General features: G+C 37.4%; 1 protein-coding gene across 2 annotated transcripts in view; it reads left to right on the forward strand.

Moving 5' to 3' along the window:
• Positions 1-19,613, forward strand: part of FAR1 (fatty acyl-CoA reductase 1) — a 41,711-nt gene that overhangs the window by 12,540 nt on the left and 9,558 nt on the right. The window contains exons 2-9 of one of the 2 annotated variants that reach the window (XM_052810556.1): positions 82-276; positions 2,490-2,665; positions 6,487-6,666; positions 9,541-9,718; positions 10,764-10,808; positions 10,925-11,052; positions 11,527-11,594; positions 13,116-13,287. In XM_052810556.1, the coding sequence (XP_052666516.1) occupies positions 88-276; positions 2,490-2,665; positions 6,487-6,666; positions 9,541-9,718; positions 10,764-10,808; positions 10,925-11,052; positions 11,527-11,594; positions 13,116-13,287 (1,136 nt within the window). In that variant the 5' untranslated portion in view covers positions 82-87. The remainder of the gene's footprint in view (positions 1-81; positions 277-2,489; positions 2,666-6,486; positions 6,667-9,540; positions 9,719-10,763; positions 10,809-10,924; positions 11,053-11,526; positions 11,595-13,115; positions 13,288-19,613) is intronic. The other variant, XM_052810557.1, reaches the window with a different exon arrangement.

A 19,613-nucleotide genomic window follows, 5' to 3' on the forward strand; every position in this document is an offset into this window, starting at 1 on the left:
TCTGTGCCATTTATTTATATCTTCTGCAAAGCTGAACTCTAGAAGTTCTTTAATATATTTCTGTTTTTAACTTTTGTTAAGGTCATAATGGTTTCCATCCCTGAATACTATGAAGGAAAGAATGTCCTCCTGACAGGAGCTACAGGCTTCATGGGGAAAGTGCTTCTGGAAAAGCTGCTCAGATCTTGTCCTAAAGTGAAAGCAGTGTATGTATTGGTAAGACACAAAGCAGGGCAGACACCTGAAGCACGAATAGAAGAAATTACCAGCTGTAAGGTATGTGTCATGCTCACAAAGTACTTTTTTGTCCTTCTTTATAACATTCCCACTTCATTTTGAGAACAACTTTGGTTTATCTAAAGCAAAGTTTTGTTGTTAAGTTGTTTTTTTTTTTTCTTTAATTCTAACAGAAATATAAAATCCAAAACCTGGCAGTGCTTCTATAGCTGGTTTTCAAGCTGTTAGTCTCTAGCAAAGCCAGTAGTGGAAAATTATCCTGTGTTTAATTCAGGAGGAGGATGTTCAGCTGTAATGCAGAATTGAGAAGAAAAACACCCCAGTTAAAACTGATTGAGAGAATATATTATCAAATGCAAGAGGCATTGTGGACTGGGAGTTGTAAGATGGGATTGAGACCCTTCTTTAGATCTCAAGCAAGTCACTTTTTCTTCTTTGTGCCTTATTTTCTTTTCTGTAAGATGAGGCTTAGTACTTCCTTTTTCTTGGTTGCGCTATTGGATCTACCAGTAAGCAAGACTGTGATCTCAACAGGTTGTTTAAATAGCTTATGTTTGTAAACAGAACAGAAATGTTTGTCTTAATAGATTCTATTACAGACTTGTTAGTCATACAGATTACTACAAACCTGTGACAATGAAGGAGAGGCACTGAAATTCTGTGCTCTGGAATTATCAAAGTGCCTAAGTAAATAATTTTCTGTGAAAGCACTATTTGCTGTACCTCTAAGAATTGCAGAGGCTTTAAATGCTGTCTTGGCAGTTTTGTCCTTTAAGGTGAAGCTTCGTGCTTGGGAAATCAGTTCAAGACCTCTATCACTGGAGATGTCCCATATTCTCACTATAACGTTACCACTACTACTACTTTAGGTGGTGACACAGTGAGCTGTATTAGCTCACAGTTGAGTTGAAAAATATCTAAAAAAAAAAAAAAGAGTATTTTTCAGCTGGACCTGCAAGCTGGTATGCTCACACAGCTATCAGGCTACTTGTTTTTGCCAGTGCAGGAGAAGCAATGTGAAAATAAAGAAGCTAGGAGAGGGACCAATTTGTTTGGTAGCAGTACAGGCTTAAATTGCCTTATGTGTCATGAAACTGCACCTTTAGGTGACTTGATTTATAGTTGAAAATGAATTAAATTCTCTACATTCTGTAAGGAAATGTCTTTTAACTATTTGCATTTGGTATAACTGCATGCTTGGAGGGGGGAAAAAAAAAAAGTACTGCTCTGATTGTAATACATTTTAATCGACTTGTGTTGAAGCAATTGCTAAGATATTGGCCCCTGTGCAATTAAGAAGAGGGGTCTGCTCTGGTGTAACTTTCAAGTATGTTTTATTCCCACAATACTATTTTGCTCAGGAGAACTTGCATACTAATGAGTGTAAATAAGGTGAGGCAAGAATTTTATCTGTGTGTGTTAAGCCATGTGGCTAGAACCCAGTTAATTATGAGAAGAATATATGTTGGAATACAATGTGGGTGAGGTTTGCTTTTTGGTTTTGTTTTGGTTTTTGTTTTTTTTTAGTGAGAATAGTTGAACACCAATTTGATAAGACTTGATCAGATGTTCTAACATGGTGTACAGCCTTTAACCCTGCTTTTTTTCTTTCAACTAGCCAGAGAAACAATTTTTTTTAATCTGGAAATTCCTCAAAACTAGCATAATTCCAGGATAGCATTTCTTAAATCACTGGAAATTTTTAAAGCTTGGTGAAAGCTTTCTAAACCTGAAAACCAGCATGACTTGGGCAAGTCTATAAGAATTTGAATAGTTATTACCAAGCTTGGAAAGTGGGCAGACTTTTCCCTTTCCTTCTGTTGAAAGAAAAGAGATTGCAGTATTTAGTCTGCTACTTAAAATTTCTTTGAGTCCTGGTGTCTAATAGAGACCATTCCTTCCTCCTCCTGATACTCATAGAGATCTGGTTTTACGGATAGGGATGAGTATTAAAAAAAAAAAATTAAGTGTAAATTGAAGTCTTATTACCTTCTATACAACACATGCAGTACTGCTTTCACTGTGTGGGATGAAGTGTGTACAGCTTCATCATTGAATATGTTCAAGGGAAGTCAGTAACATGTTGTTGTAATATTCCTAACACACTTTTCTAGCTTACTGATGATTTTTAGAAATAAGGAGGTATAACTCTGTATAGGCAGAAAATGTGGGGTTTTTTCTTTACTTAAATGAAATGTGTATCTCATCTTCACTGGCTATTACTTGAATTTTTAGTTCTGTTTTTTTGACAGCTCTTTGACAGGTTGAGAGATGAGCAACCAGACTTCAGAGCAAAAATAATAGTAATTACGAGTGAACTTACACAGCCTGAACTGGACCTTAGTGAACCAATCAAGGAAGAACTTATAGAACATGTTAATATTATATTTCATTGTGCTGCTACAGTCAGATTCAATGAAACACTAAGGTGAGTCTCAAATTCTGTATACTCTGGTCTGGTAAACCAATGGTACTCCAAGGGAGGGTGTAAATCGGGTGTCTGTGCAATCTTGCAAATATTCAGCCTGTCATGCTACTTCATGTGCTCTGATATTTGTGTGCTTGGTCAATTTCATGATGCCCCTTAAGGTAGTAATCTTTTCCCTCAAACTTATTTTAAGCTGTTGAGTTTTCATTTGCTTTTCTTAAGACGATGGAGGCATATTATATAGACCTGCTTTGCCAGAGGTTAGAATCACACTATTTAACATGGAAAAGTTCATATATTTTTAAATCTTTAGGTAAAAAGACAAATCCATTATTAGCACTTCGAAACTAAATAAATTATTCTTGTAGTTTTGCTGTAGGTCCTTCAGGTTTTGTATGGTGTGTTTGTGGGTTGTTTTGGGGGGGGGGTGTTTGTTTGTGGGTTTTTTTGTTTGGGTTTTTTTTTTTTTTTTTTTAACTAAATCCCTGTGCCTGAATTTCAAGGTCTTTTTGAAGGGAAGCTGTTGAACAGACTAGGGAACATGTTGCTATTCTGAGTCTTCCTAACATCATGTGTTGCTCTCATCTCTGGGATGGGTAGAAAGGATATGAATAAGCTGTAGCTATATGTACTGTGCTCACTAGTAATGTTAGAGCTTTTTTCCTAGTGTGTAAAAGGGAACAGAAACTATTCCTTTAGCCTCCCTTGTTAGAAGGGGAATGCACATTTTCAGAGGATAACTTTTTGGCAAAACTGTATGTGGGGGAAGTTCTAGTGCTTGTTCTCTACCTGATGAACAAACAGGAGATTAAATATTGCTCAGCTTTCTCCATGTCTTCAGAAAGTCCTTCATTAAGAAGGATGGAGGTTTGCATTGGAGGGAGTATGGAGAAGTAGATGCACAGGGAGAAAGTTGAAAAATTCCATGTTGCACAGAGAATCTATTAAGGAAATACTAGAAAGGAGTACCAGAAGCAAGAAAGGATTATATTCCTTTTTGGCAAAAACAATTACTTGATTTAGTGCTGAAACACTGGAATAAATATCCAATTTGGGTAAACGACTTTGAGAAATAGCTCCAACTTTGGGGAGGGGGTGGGAAGTAAAGCAGCTCTGAGATAAAATGCTTCTCAACTCAGATTTTTTTTTTTTTTTGAGTTGTTACAAAGCCTGGCACTACCTTTCGAAGAATGTTATACTGTATGCTGAAACATCATAAGGTAGCCTGTGTTTATCACTGTGTTATGATCCTGAAATGTTAAGGAAATGCCAACCTGACAAAAGCCCAGAGGGAATCTAAAACAATTTGAAGGCTGGTAGAATGGGGTCTTGGTACAAAAAGCCTCTGGCAGTTTCTGCTTTCTTGGCGGGCCCAGTATGTTTAGCAAAATAGAAAATGCGAGCATTTCTTAGGTGCTCTGGCATCAACTCTTTTCTAACATATATGCTGGAATGCTTGGAGGAACCTTACAAATCTGAAGACCACCTAGAGCAGCCTTCATCACACATTTAACAGGAATAACTAATGTAAAGTTCAAAATACTTGGCTTGGGGCCAGTGGTAGGAATACAGTCAAGAAAGCAAAATACTTGGGCTTATTTTGGAACTTTTCGTAAGTTGTAGTTGCTATACACTTCTGTATTTTAGTGGTGCATACAGCTCTGATTATGAACTCCTTCCTTTGACTTCTTAAAAGAGGAAGTAAAGACTGAGAACAATACTTTTATCTTAAAAACCCTAATTTATTCAGAAGTAACGTTTTTCCATTGATGTTAATTACTTTGGGATAATGGTCCCCCTCTCCTGTACCCCCAATGCTTCAGTAATAATGGGTGATAAAGCAGTCTTAAACTTGGTGCTTATCTGGGGGACACACACCAAGATTTGTATTGTTAATGTAACACTTTATTGCAAAGACTTCGATAAAGCTTTGTTTAGCTGTATTCTTGAAACTTCGTTGATTGGTACACTGTATACAAGAAAACTAGTGCCCATAGTAAGTTTTATAGGCTGGAGAGAGAATCTGAATTATATAAAATTCTGGTGGGTTGACCCTGGCTGGACACCAGGTGCCCACCAAAGCTGCTCTATCACCCCCTCCCCCCCAGCCCCCCCCCCCCCCTCAGCTGGACAGGGGTAGAAAATATAACAAAAGGCTTGTAGGTCCAGATAAGGACAGGGAGAGATCACTCAACCAATTACTGTTACAGGCAAACCAGACTCGACTTAGGGAAATTAACTTAATTTATTGCCAATCACACCAGAGTAGGGTAATGAGAAATAAAAACCAAATCTTAAAACACCTTCCCCCCACCTCTCCCTTATTCCTGGGCCCAGCTTCGCTCCCGAGTTCTCTACCTAATCCCCACCTCAGCAGTGTGGGGGGATGGGGAATGGGGTCTGGGGTCAGTTCATCACACGTTGTCTCTGCTGCTTCATCCTCTTCAGGGGCGGGACCCCTCACATTCTTCCCCCCTGCTCTAGCGTGGGATCCCTCCCATGGGAGACAGTCTTCCACGAACTTGCGCAACATGGGTCCTTCCCATGGGCTGCAGTTCTTCATGAACTGCTCCAGCGTGGGTCCCTTGCAGGGTCACAAGTCCTGCCAGCAAACCTGTGCTGACATGGGCTCGTCTCTCCATGGGTCTGCAGGTTCTGCCAGCAGCTTGCTCCAGCGTGGGCTTCCCACAGGGTCACAGCCTCCTTCGAGTGCATCCTCCGGCGTGGGGTCCTCCCCAGGCTGCAGGTGGAGATCTGCTCCACCGTGGACCTCCATGGGCTGCAGGGGGACAGCCTGCCTCACCGTGGTCTTCCCCACAGGCTGCAGGGGAATCTCTGCTCTGGTGCCTGGAGCACCTCCTCTCCCTCCTTTTTCACTGACCTGGGTGCCTGCAGGATTGTTTCTCTCACATGTTCTCACTCCTTTCTCTGGCTGCAGTTTCTGTGCCCCACCAACTTTTTTTTCCCTTCTTAAATCTGTTCTCCCAGAGGCACTACCACCATTGCTGATGGGCTTGGCCTTGGCCAGCAGCGGGTCCGTCTTGGAGCCGGCTGGCATTGGCTCTGTTGGACATGGGGGAAGCTTCTAGCAGCTTCTCACAGAAGCCACCCCTGTAGCACTCCCACTACCAAAACCTTGCCATGCAGACCCAGTACAAAAATAATCGTAGTAGTTGTTCAGTAAGCTGTGTTCTGGTGGGAATTGTAGAGGTAGACCTACTCTCCTGCAGTATCCTGAAGGACTCTATTTTGATGAGAACAGTGAAGTTGGAGGATGAAAGTGTGCTTCTCGGTGGGTTTCCTTTTTTTTTTTTTTTCTTCCTTCCTCCCTGTAATCTTGTTGTGCTACAAGAACATGCCAGTCTCCAACTTACTAGCCCTCTAAGCCTTCCTTCTGAGTTGTTGACCTAGTTCAACTTGAAGTAGGAATTTCAGATACGCATCTCGTGGCAGCTAGGTGTTGTGTTGCATTATTTCTTTCAGGTTTTATGAAAAATGTAGGATTGGGATTTAGCTTGAGGAGATCAAAGGTATGCTGGCTTTCCCACTCTAGTAATGGGGCATGAGGATGCCAGTAAGAACAGGGTAAAACTTAGGAAAATTATCCTGAATATTGAGAGATGGTCTAGATTAAGACTGTGGCATATGGTTCTAAGCAGAAAGTTAGGATGATCTGTGCTGCTTTTTGGGGGAGAGTGGAGTATTTAGGAATACTTTTATATACCCATCACTGAGGCATTTAGGAGTGAATTGATTAGTTACTATGTTTTGCTTGTGTTTTGTCTTGCTTTCTGCTAATGAAATTTCTGTTTAATCAACAGAGATGCTGTTCAGTTAAATGTGACTGCCACACAACAGCTCCTCTTCTTGGCACAGCGAATGAAGAATCTGGAAGTGTTCATGCATGTTTCAACGGCCTATGCATATTGCAATCGAAAACAGATTGAGGAAATAGTTTATCCACCTCCTGTTGATCCCAGGAAACTGATAGATTCTCTTGAGTATGTGTTATGTTTTATGAAGCTACTTCAGTAATCTGTAACCACTTGCTTCATAGTAATGAAGTACCAAAATATGGTTAGGAACCTGAAAGATGAAGAAATTAGCTTATTATGCTTGTGCTTATGTCTGACAGCATGGCTGACACTTCCCTTTTCTGTAAAGAAGATGGGTTAAGGTTTTACAGTCATGTTCAGCTGAGCTAGGTGTGGAGCGGTACCAAAGGAGAGGGATGCTCATGTCTACTCATGATGTCTCCTATATGCTGAGTGGCACTTTTTCCACTGTATGATGAGCTGAATCGAGAGCTATTAAAAACAAAAAAAGCTGTGCTGTTACAAGTGTGGTAGCACCAGCATTGTGAAGGAAAGGGGTAGAACCAAGACAGTCCACTTTAACAGCAGCCTTCACTGCCTCCGCCTAAATGCCATTACAAGATCAGACTGAGATACTGAAATAGTATTACTTAACTGTTCAGAAACACAACTGTAGAAGTGGTTCCGTTAGGTATTCAAAAAGTGCAAACATCAAAAAACTGTTTTCTGTAGCTTTTTAGTCTTGAATTGGGCATTACTGAGGGGAAAAAAATTTCTCATTCTGTATTTTTTTCTGCGTACATTAGCTGTCCTGAGGTCTTATTTAGTAGCTGTCAAACCTTAACTGAAACAGGTGGCAAATATGGGATAAGTCAAGTGTAATGTAATAAATAATAATCTCAACTGTAAATCAGTCTCTCCCTTCTTCCCCATCATACAAAATATCACCCCGTGTAAGAGAAGTATGAAACTAAAAATAACTAATTAAAAAGTAAAACATCTTCTTTAACTTGTTATTATAGATGGAAGAGCACTAACGTTTAAAAACAAGTGAGCTACTACCTAGAATGCATATTGAGCTAACTGTTTTTTATAATATTGACTTTAAATACACTTTCAAATGAGATATTCTGAAGTAGTCATATTTTTGTCTTTTCACAAGCAGAATAAATATAACTTAAACTGCTTGGTTTGGGCTTGAACAGCTGTCTGTATTTTAGAACTCATGGTAATGAGAGAAGGTTTTTGTAAACTTACAAAAGAGTGATCTATCTAGCCAATAGCTGACTGAGACACAAACAGATTTGTGTCCTGTTCTGGGCTTTTCTACCCCTCTTCCCACCCCAATTCATATGAAGGGAGTCTGCATGTCAGATTTGATTGTAACAGGACATTGGTGAATAACTGTGTTGGCTAAATTGTATTTATGTGGCTAAGATGTTGGCTGACTGAGGCAAGTAAAATAGTGGAGAACGTCAAAGTAGCAACGGTTCAAGAGGCACACGTTGTGCTTGTGTGATGTGACTGAAGGTTATTACAATTTGAAATACAAACTGCTGAATGAATTGGGAAGCAAGATGGAATTGCAAGACCACTAAATTAAAGGGAGAAACATGGTGACCCAGCTTGCTTCAGAGGTGCTGTGTGATAACTTAACACCACAAAGGTGGAGGTGATGCTTGTGATGGAGCTGGGACTCCTTTGCAGTGACATCACTTTCTAGATCACTTAATGCTAACTGAGGAGCAGTGTGCCTGTCCCCCAAAGACGTAACTTGCTGTGTCTGCACTTCATGTTTGAGAACTTAGTTGATGGAATTGGGATTATTGTAAAGGAATGTACTACTTCCTCCATAGTTGGTGTGTAATAAATGAATTACTTGGGCAAAAAAGTAAATAGCAGTATGCTTCTTTCAGTGGACACTAAACATGTAACCCTCCTCTCTTCCTGAAAAACTTGTTTTCATTTCAGTCTGTGTCCCATTTTCTTTAAAGGAGAAAAAAAATTCATGGTAAACTTAACAACAAAAAAGATTTAATATTTAATAAAGTTCATAAATGCACTTACTTTCTACAGTACACCATATAAAGTAGTTCCAAAAGTGTTTTGGAACTAGGCACATGTTCTGGTGAAAGGTTCTTGTTGTTGTTCTTGGCATTTACTCTCAAATGTTTAGTTTTATAGTTTAATTTGAAACAAAACGAGCATGAAGTCAGTGTAAACAGTCTTCTGTAAGTTGGTAGTGAAGTCCTTAAACCAGCTTAACTACATTGCTGCTGTAGGATCTCAAATACAACATTCTTCCTTAAGATCCCTTTTCAGAAGGGTTCTACCTATGCAGTTGCCACATTAATTTAAATAGTAGTGTATAATCAAAATGAGTAATAGGCAGACTCTGTTAAATTTGATTTTTCTGGCCTCTGGGATTGGTGTTCAGTTTAAATAAGCAAAAAACCCCTAACTCTCATATTTTGATGAATGATATTTGATGAATGATATTTTAGGAGGCTACATGGTTTTAAAGTTAAGCACAGTATAAGCTGTCAGACATTTATTGTTTGATTTCCAAATACTTATGGAAATGTTTTACAACTTCTAGCTGTTTACAGTAGAAAGAAGTATGTGACATACTAACCGGTGGAAGTTGGTATTAAATTCTGAAAATCAGGCTGAGATTTAAAGCATAGTAGTTTAGTGTTGGATACTGGGGGTGTTGCAGAAACGTGAAATGCAGAACTGAGTTTTTAATTACTGCTTAAATTTCTTCACAGAATTTCTTGTTCCTCTGCTTACACAGCTTCTAGGGGAATGCTAATGCTTTGGTGGTTTTGGTATGTTTTGGGGTTTTTTTTGGTTGAGGTTTTGGGTTTTTTTGTTTTTTTGTTTTTTTGTTTTTTTTGCCTTGGTTAGTGTTTTGAAGAAGACATTGGATTTTAATTTCACTTTCCAAAGTATTTTTGATCTATCTGGTTATCCTTTTCACATATTGCTTTCACTCCCCCTGCCCCCAGTGAAGCAACATGCAGTAATTTACACTTGCCTCTTATTTTGTTTCTTTAGGTGGATGGATGATGGCCTAGTGAATGATATTACTCCTAAACTGATAGGCGACAGGCCTAATACTTACATATATACAAAAGCCTTAGCCGAATATGTAGTACAACAAGAAGGTGCAAAATTAAACACAGCCATTATAAGGCCATCTATTGTTGGTGCTAGCTGGAAGGAACCTTTTCCTGTAAGTCACTGAGTTTTCACCTGACCGTTTTGTCTGTAAACTGTAGTACATACTGACAGCCTGTTTATCTAGTGACCTTCATAGAGGAAAATCTTTTAGACCATGAAGTTGTGGCTTGGTTGCTTCTGGATAACAACTCTGATACAAAATCTCTCAAATATGGTATTATGTGTGAAATTTAGGGGTAAATTACTTCTAATCCTAGAACAATACACTTCTGTCACAATGGGAGATACTATTTCACACATGAAATAAATTGTCAGCTTTTTACTTCATCTGGTTTTCCCTCTTCAAGATGCTTTGCTATGTCAGTAGCTGCAAAGGGTGACTAAGAAAACTGGGGACTGCAGGACATAAAGATGTTTTGGCTCCACTTCTTTTAGTCAAACCCTGTAAGCTTTGCAGGGGATGGCATAAGTTCTTGTGCTGTATGCTATATTGTCATATAGCATGTATGCTATATGCTTCCTCCTATATGGGAGATGGTATTGGAATAGCTTCTCCAGTTCAAGACTGTCTCTCAAGCCCTTAAAATCCATGTAATTGACTCTGCCTACTTTTTTGAATATGTACAATGTACATGTCAAACCATTAAGTATATAGTGTCTAAATACTGTCACTAAAGTTGAGCAAGAATGGCTTCTGTTTGAAAAATGAAAAAACTAATAATCGATTCCAAAACTGCTTATCTGTCTTCTATGAGTTGTTAGATGGTAGTCTAAAAACACTTGTAAACATGAATACTTTCAACATAAATGTATTTATACAGACAATGATCTGCAGTTTATTCACTAAGAAATAAACAAGCTAGCATCTCACTTTGAAGGACCAGTGAATCTTGTCTGAGTTATAGCAGCTTGTTACATGACGAGATTTTTGCTATGGAAGAACTTCATTTAGAGACATGGAAATTAATATTTTTCTCCTCTTTATTCTCTTTTCCCTTTGCCTCTTACACTTGTAGAAACTTCTCAGATTTTCACTTGAAATTGCCAACTTCAGTATACTCTAACCAAATCCTTTCTCTCCCCCCTGTTCATAATAGGGATGGATTGATAACTTCAATGGACCTAGTGGTGTCTTCATTGCTGTAAGTAATGAATATACTTAAATTTTTTTCCTCCTTTTGGAAGGTGACAAAGCTTCATGTGTTTTACTGGTGGGTCTTATGTCTCTTTTTTTGTTGGGTTTGTTTTTTTTTTTAAGGCAGGAAAAGGAATTCTTCGAACAATGAGAGCTTCCAACGATGCAGTAGCAGACCTTGTTCCAGTAGATGTTGTTATCAATATGGCACTGGCTGCAGCCTGGTATTCTGGAGTTAATAGGTATAACAAGTGACAATAGAGAGTACTAAGTATTTTGAACTTGTATTGTGTATTTTAATAAATCAGTCTTCTATTGAACTTCTAATCAGTGTCCTGCTATTTCCCCAGGACAAAGGAGTCTAAGGTTCTAACAGCATTAGTCCCTCAAAGTATAACTTCCTTATGCCAAAGAGAAGGACATCACCTACTGATACTGTTGCACAAGCTATGCCTGAAAATTTCTTCCCGGGTCTTGTTGTAATCAATACAATCTACAGTAACGTAGGTGATGCCTTCTCTGAAAGAAAAGAAATGTAGTGGTTAAAGAATGAGAAAAATACTGGAAGATGTTAAATTTTTTGCTTTCTACATCATGAGACTGATGCTTTCTGCTTTATGTAAATGATGCTGTTGAGGGAAAGGATAACTCTGGATATGTTTTTTGTCTGTGTTTTTAAAAGGTTGTTTGTCTTCCAACTTGCTCTTTTGTCTTTTTCCCCCCAGACCAAGAAATGTTATGGTATATAACTGTACAACAGGTGGCACCAATCCTTTCCACTGGGGTGAAGTTGGTATGCCATATTTCTTTTTTTCATAAGCTTTAATAGAAAAATAAGGTCAAATAAAAAAAGGACATGCTATAATCACTAGGTCATACTGTATTTTTATTGTTGAAACTATTGATAGCCATACCTCTCAATTTTGCAGTGTATTGTGCTTTTTCATTATCTTCCCCTTGCAGCAGTATCACTGTATTATTTCGTTCTTGGGTTTTTTGTATTCCATTATAACTTAAACTACGGAAGAACTGATTTTTCTGTTTGCTGCCATGACCTCATCTGCAGAAAAAAGCATTGCTCAGGGGAGCAGTAGTGATGTTGGGTTTAATGCCAACCTTACTAAATACGTATGGATGAACAGCCCACAATTAGATGTTTTGTACATCTGCATAATTGAAAGGTATGGTAATAGTTTTGCACTTGTGTAGCTCTTTGTTGTGTTTGGCTTAAGTTAATTGTTGGTTGAGGTGGCTTTTTTAATCTTCAGATAGCTACATGAGACTTCAGCTATTGATGTGCAAGGAAAAGTAATCTTTAAGAATGTATGGCCACCTATTTTCAACTCTTAGATATCCTGCCTAGAATGTAACTCACATGCCAAAAGCTTTGTAATAGTTTTTGTTATAAATAACAATACAAGCTGGCTGGCATGGTAAAGCTGTTAATTAGCTTTCAATTTTTTAGAAATAGAGTTCTTAAGCTCAGATTATTTTCTTTCTTTCAGTTAACTTCAATACTTAAATCTATTTTATTTCTTTTTACTACTTTCTTCATGCTTTTTACTTGCTTTTGCTCATTTTATATGTATCTGTTTTTATAAACCTTGTTGCTTCAGCCAAACTTGGAAAATTGCTGACTTCATTTATATCCCAATTTGAATCAGGGTATTTAAACACCGTTTATAAACAACAGTATAAAGTTATGAGAGATGATTAAAAAGAGAAATTAATTTCAATATAGCTTTTTAAGACATTGATCCTGCATATCTGTCATGTACAGAATTTTCAGGTGTCAGTAGGAGTTTCACATGGAGTCCCATCCTAATCGCTTTCTTCTTAATGCTTAAATATGGATAAGTTGTTTAAAAATGTCATTTGAGATGCACTTCAGATGCTTGCAAAGTCCTCAGTCTGTTCTTAAATTATGCTTCACACAAGAGATCAGAATAGCCTTCTTCATGAAATATAGATGACTATTTAAATATAGCTTTACATGCTATATAAACTGAAATTGCTGTGAGTTTTTGAAACCAACAACTCCTAAGGTAGGAAAGAGGAACAGAAAGAGAGAAGCTACAATAAAATATGATACTGAAGATGAAGGCATAAAAGGCTTCTTGGTTATAATAAGAACCAGTTCAACTGTATTTTAGGTTAAAAGCTTATGACTCTTAGTTTCTGTGGATTGTAGAAGAGGTAGGGTGGTTATTTAAATAACATGCTGACGTAAGTATTGTACACTGTAATGTACTTTGAAAACCATTAAATTTTACATGGTTATTATCAAAGCTGTTATGCAACTTTTCTTTCTCAGAATACCATGTAATTTCTACTTTCAAGAGGAATCCTCTCGAACAGGCCTTCAGACGGCCCAATGTAAATCTAACTTCCAATCACCTTTTATATCATTACTGGATTGCTGTAAGCCATAAGGCCCCAGCATTCCTGTATGATATCTACCTCAGGATTACTGGAAGAAGGCCAAGGTAATGGTGACTAGCTCTGTCTTGTCTGTTCCTCTGACTTTTAAACAAACCTATGCTTACACTATGACGTATATTGATTATTTTAAAAATTTTTTTCTTCCCCTGAATGTGTTGTGACTAAAACTCAGCCTTTTTTTTCCTGAGAACAGGTCCTTGAATTCAAAGTGACTTTGAACTTTCTAGCAAAAATGAGGATGTTTTTGTTGGATAGTTTGGGGGTTTGAGTAGTCATGGTAAACAGAATTTCAAGATCTAGCAAATGATGTTTGTGCTTGAATAATAAATATTCCAAATATGTTGATCCTTATTTTTTCCTACAGGACACCACATTAAATTGCATTTCAAGACAAATGTTTTAAAAGGTGCAGTAAGGCACCCTAACCTTAGTTTTCAGTCCAACCCCCTCTTGTATCAATGTTGGATTGCTGTCAGCCATAGAGTGCCTGCATTTTTGTACGATCTTTTGCTCAGATTGACAGGTCGTAAACCATGGTAAGAAGGACAGGGCTAAAAATATCTTGCTGGTAAGGTGGTGGAGTCCTGTGAAGAAGATGTGGCATTGGGCCCCTATCTAGATTTACTAACTATAAGCAATAACAATCTATTGGCTGTGTTTTGAAGAGATTAACGACTGGCTCAACAATGCTGTCCAAGATGCGTCTCGGGTCAGAATTCTAGTCAGTCATTAAACTCCAGTAAGTAGCTTGCATTAAGATTGTTGTTGCAATTATACACTGATAATGGAAAGGGGTACAGAGTTATTGTGGGTTATTCCTGTAGATGATACAACTTGATCTGATATGTTGGTTTGTATCATCTCAAGGTTCCATTCAGTGTATGATATTTACATTAGTATCTGGCTAACTTCTTAAGTGGTGAAAATGGCATAGCTCTGCTAAATGGGCTGAACTAAATTATGTAAAAGGAATACAAGATGTCACTTCAATTTGTTTCAGATTTGCCAAGCCATATGATCTTAACTCATTGCGTTTGTTGTGTTTTCAAAAGTATTTGTCTTCAGACTATAAAATCTCCACTGTGGTGACAGTGTATTAACACAAGTGAGTATTCATTCATTGTCCTGTAGTCTAGGTCTGTCTTACTAGGAGGGCAAAAGGTCTGTAACAGACTTGGCACTGAATCAGTAAAAGGAAGCCATATAAGTGGTTTGTAGGAGAAAACTTCTAAACTGCCTTGGGTTCTGTTGTTCCAAGTCTACTCAACAGTGTAATACTCATAGCAACAGTAGTGGCAGGAGGCTGTGCCTGTATAGTAATCTTCCCACATTAAAAAGATGTGAGCTCTTCACATCAAAAGAAAGTATTGAACATAAAAGTTCCTAGCTTTTAGGTTCTTTTGCAATTTTAAGTTATTCTTAATAAATATTGATAGAAATTCCCTGACAAATGTGAAGACTTCATCGCTCACTAAAAATAGTTATACTATAAATGCCAACCTACTGTCTTTCAAATGGTTAGGAAGTAATGCTGCCAGAATCTTGTAAGTCTTTAAAAGGCATCTAGTCTTTTAAGTATTTGACCAGTGGGAGTAAAACAAGGCTGTGAATAATCATGTTATTTCGAACATTCTTAGCAGTTTTATATTAAACAGTGGGAATGTTGAATCCTTGGGTTTGCTTTTCCTGGAATGCTTACTTGATGTCCAAAGATGGCATTTAGAACTTTAATTAGTACTAGTACAATTGGTGACGTTAAATATGTGTTTTCTAGCCTGTGAAGTACTACCAATATGAGTATGCCTACTTAGTTTAATAAAACAGTGGGTGGGTGAGTTTCCTATCATGCACAAGATTTCCAGTTTGGAGGAAAGATGGGGGATTCAACTAAAACAATTGTTCTGTCACTAAGGTTACTCAAATGCACTTGAAAGAAAAGCTTTTAAGTTTGATACGCAGCCCACTTACAGGAATATAGCTTTCATTATATAGTGCTCTTCTCTTTTTTTCTTCTTTTTTTTTTTTTTAGCATTTAAAAAATGGGAGCCTGCAGTAAAAGCAGTAGAAGAAATAAATCCATAGATGCAAGCAAGACATGCAGTGTTAAATCCTAATGGGCTTCATGTGTTGCTTAATAATAGAAGAAATTTGGGACAGATCTTTACTCTTCCACTTTTTCCTAGTCTTCTGGCTCAAAGTACTTTGAAAGCTGCTTTAACTGATGGGCTGGAGACAGTCATGGTATAGCGATGTACTACTGTTGCTGTGGTCGTTCTGTCCAGTTGACAGAATGGTTTTAATTACCAGGTAGCATGCACTGGGAAACTTGTAAAGCCTTCGAAACATTACTGGAGATTCTTAAACTCAATATAATGCTGTTCTGAGTGAAGAAGGGCTGTCTTAATCTGAAATGTGATCTTTTCCACCATGATTTAGCAGCAAGACTTGAGCAGTATAATAAAAACACAGTAAAATCAGCACAAGAAAATTCAAATACTGTGCTAATTTGACTTCACATGGTCAATAGCCTGCCTTCTGTGCTGAGTCTGAATTCACTTCTGAGGTCTTTATTGTGTGCAAAGTAGGGAAAACTAAGCAATGGAATTACTGTGTAGGTTTAACTGCACTGTTGTCATACCATCAGGATATTATACTGCAACTGAATGAGAAATTTTTAACAAGTCGAAGAAATAGATCAGGCCTGGGACCCTTCAGAACTAAAGGATTATTCTCATAATAATAATGAAAAAATCTTCCTGTTCAGGGTTTTTTGAAAATTTATCTGTTGAAGTTTTTCTGCAATATGAAGTCATTCTTCTGGGTGTCACTTGTGGAAGCAATGTTTTTAGTGAGATGGAAATCTTTTTGCTGTTTTTGCATCTAGTTGAAGGTTCTTGAATTTAACAATTTTCTCCTAATACTAACAGTTAAGGGAAGGAAGAAATAATGCATATAATACTACTTCCAAAATTTATAGAAAGAACATGTACAATAAAGATTGGCATAATGAAGATTTAATATTTTATACTAAATACTTAAGACTGTTATAGCATTGTGCAATTATATAAATAGTGGTGATAATCCTTAGCATCCAAGTTTAAGGATGGTGTTGTCAGTAGCTTACCATATATACTTAGTTGTGAGCAAAGCTTATTAGTTGTGTAATTAACTTTAATATAAGGCATAGTTCTCCCTTCTAACTTTGCATAGGGCTTAGCACAACAGAACCATATGTTATTTAAAAACAATTCAGTGTATTTGAAATCTTAAAGCCTTTAAAAATACACACCTGGCAGATCTTTCCAATTACTCTGGAAGAACAGAATGTGGCATGAAATATTTAAAGTTGTAATTCAGGGATTTCTCCAGCAACTCATTTTCTGTTACTGCTTAGAAAGTTAAAGGGAAGGTGTGGTTGATGTATGTAGGGAGGTGTAAAGGATATAATTTCATATCTTATCACTTCAATTTAAAGCTTAAAACTTAACATGAAGCACCTTTCACGTAGTTACTGTCTTACAAACCAGAATAGAGTAAAGAGTACACTTTCATTGAACAGCTTAATACGGTTTTTCCTCTTGGAAGCACTTTTAAGTTGCGCATTTAAAGGAACCACGGAGCTGCTGGAGAGATTGGAGTTCTAGTAGTATGTCTTACACTTCAAAATTTACAGCCAAATGAAAATCTGAAAGCTTGTTTTTTAGGTATTTTAGAGGAATATTTAAAAAAAAAAAAAAAACAACTCTCTTTAATGCTTATGCAGAGACTTGCAGATTGGCAGCCTGTAGGTACACTGAAGGATCAGGCTGTATTTAGCATCAGAACTGTTTTTAGCCTGGAGACAATAGGTTGCATGCAAGACTTCTTCAAAATGCAGTCATAGCCTTAAGCCAGGTTGCTTTCAATTGTCTGATATAGAAACATGCCCACCTAACTTATGGATAATTGAATTAACTATTGCCTAAAACTTTTAATTCCTGTGATGTGCTTCTCAAACTGGTGTAATGTATTTTGTGTTAATGGCAGTAAGGACTGCCTAGTAGAGGCAAAATTCTACCTAGTTTCTAGGTGAACGTCTTGCATGCTGTCACACTGACTTGCTGACTGCTGCTAATATTCAGTTCTTTATGATGATCAGCAGGGCTCACATTTTCTGTCTTCAGCTTATGAAGAAGGTGTGATGCAATGCTTGATATTTTACTGACTGGTTATATATGGCTTTGATATTTACAACTTTTATCCAATGGCTATCTCTGGAACAACCTGTGAAGTGTATATTTCAAAACTTCAGGTTGAGAGATAAAGCTCCATTATGTGTCTTCATGCTCTTTTTTGAGTCATGTGTATATTCCCATTTGCAGGAGGAATATGGTGCCATTGAAATTATAAAACTTAGTCTGCCAGAGCTACACAAGTGCCCGCTAAATAACATTCATTGCTGACATCTCTGAATAAGAGGCTGTCACCATACTTCTTTTTCTTAAAAAAAAAAAAAACAACAACAAAAAAAACCCCCAAAAACGAAGTGTAGTTTCATGTTGATTTAGTGCAAACTAACAAGCTGTCACCAAGAAAGTTGGTCCTTTTCTGCCAACTTTGTAATTGATCTAGCAGCTGAGGGAATATGGAGACACTTGATTCTTTCGGCTGATATATCAAGAAACTAACCCTACAAAGAAAAAAAAAATTAAAATTATTTTTCCATTGATGAATTGAATCAGCTGATTCTGTGGCCAGTCACTAAATCCAATTTGAGTTGGAAGGAGGGAAAAAAATCTGCAGCTGAGGTAGAACAGCTCTTTTTAGCTACTTGACTTTTTTAAATTTTTTTTTTTAATCAGCTTATCTATGCTCTAAAACCATATCCACAGGCAGAGACAGCAGGCAGAGACAGCAGAGGTTATTCTTTATGTTAATTTAAATTCAGTTTAAGTTTTGTTTACAGAAAAGAGTGAAAACCAATGTCAGTGGCCAGTAACAAGCTCAAAATCCACACCTGTCTAATCAGATACTCATTTGCACCATTTAGTATTTTGCAGGGGCACAAGTTTTCTTAAACTGTAGCTGTCTAAGCACTCTAACTAAAACTCAGCTGCTCTTCCAGCTTAGCATAAGAACAGAAATTGGGGAGGCACAAAAGGCAAGTCAACTGAGTTAAATAACCTTTAGACTGTCAGTGGACAGACCTCTGCAAAAAGTCTTCAGCACTTAGTCGCTGTGTACTGTTTGGCACTATTTTTCTCCAGTCCATTTTGATATGAGGTCTTTTCGGCTTATCTGATCAATGAGATCTTTGCTTTCTAAGTTTTGAGTTGTTTTCTGAATTTTTTTGTCTTAACTAATATGCTTTTTTTTATGTTCAGTCTTGTTAGCACAGGATATGTTTTGGATGCACAGTCTGCATTCCTAATTATTTTTGAATCAGAGGAACTCTGGTTCAACTCAGCTCCCATTGTTGCCACCTTGCCCAACTGGTGAAACTGTAAACAGGTGTTTGAAAGCATCTAGAAATGTCTACTAATGAGATTTGCTGGTGGTCTCAGATTTGTATTCAAATTTTAATTACTCTGTAGATAGAGTCCTGTGGGGTTTAAGGAAAAATATTTGTGCTTTTTGTGCTTTAGAGATATTCTTTTTCAGTGGTCTCTGCAATTCGTATTACTCCATTTCATGAGAAGAGGCAATTTTGATATTCCCTTAGATACTGAGATGCCAGCCATTAGTGACAGTAGGGGACCCTAATGTGATGCAAAATACTTTCTTCAGAAGAGTTTCTGGGACAATGTGCTATATCCCTTCTACAAGTATGAATGCATCAAGGCAGCTTTCAGAGAAAAATCAGTGGGTTTTATTGCCTTTATGAACTTTATTGATCAAAACTTACCAATAGAAAGCCATTTCCTGTTAATGCTGGGTTGTTCTGCTTTCTTTGCCTCCCCTCCCACCTTCTCACTCTGTGCTTAAAATGATCAGTGTGTCCTGCTATAAGGATCAAATTGGAAGCAGTTCTGTGAGATGGAAATACCTTGAGCACCCAAAGCATGAATTTAATAGCATCAGGTTATGTGTGCTAGTTAGTACTTACTAAAATTGATTGACCATCTCTAGCACTGTAACACTTGAAACAATGTTCTTGTCATAAATGTGAGAACTTTGCATCTGAGAGACTGGATGACTCACATTTTTTAGGTCCACTTCAGATAGTCTGATCAGAAAGAAACTTGCCCAATTGATCCTTATAACATAATTTCTCTGTACTCCAAGTGATGGTTTTGTAGAGTTGTTTCCTCTGCATAATAAGCAATGATGGAAGGTATTTCTGCATATTTTGAAGTAGCATAGAACTGATCACCTAACTAGCAGGATCTGC

Source organism: Harpia harpyja, chromosome 16 (assembly GCF_026419915.1).
Source record: "Harpia harpyja isolate bHarHar1 chromosome 16, bHarHar1 primary haplotype, whole genome shotgun sequence".
NCBI classification, from domain to species: Eukaryota; Metazoa; Chordata; class Aves; order Accipitriformes; family Accipitridae; genus Harpia; species Harpia harpyja.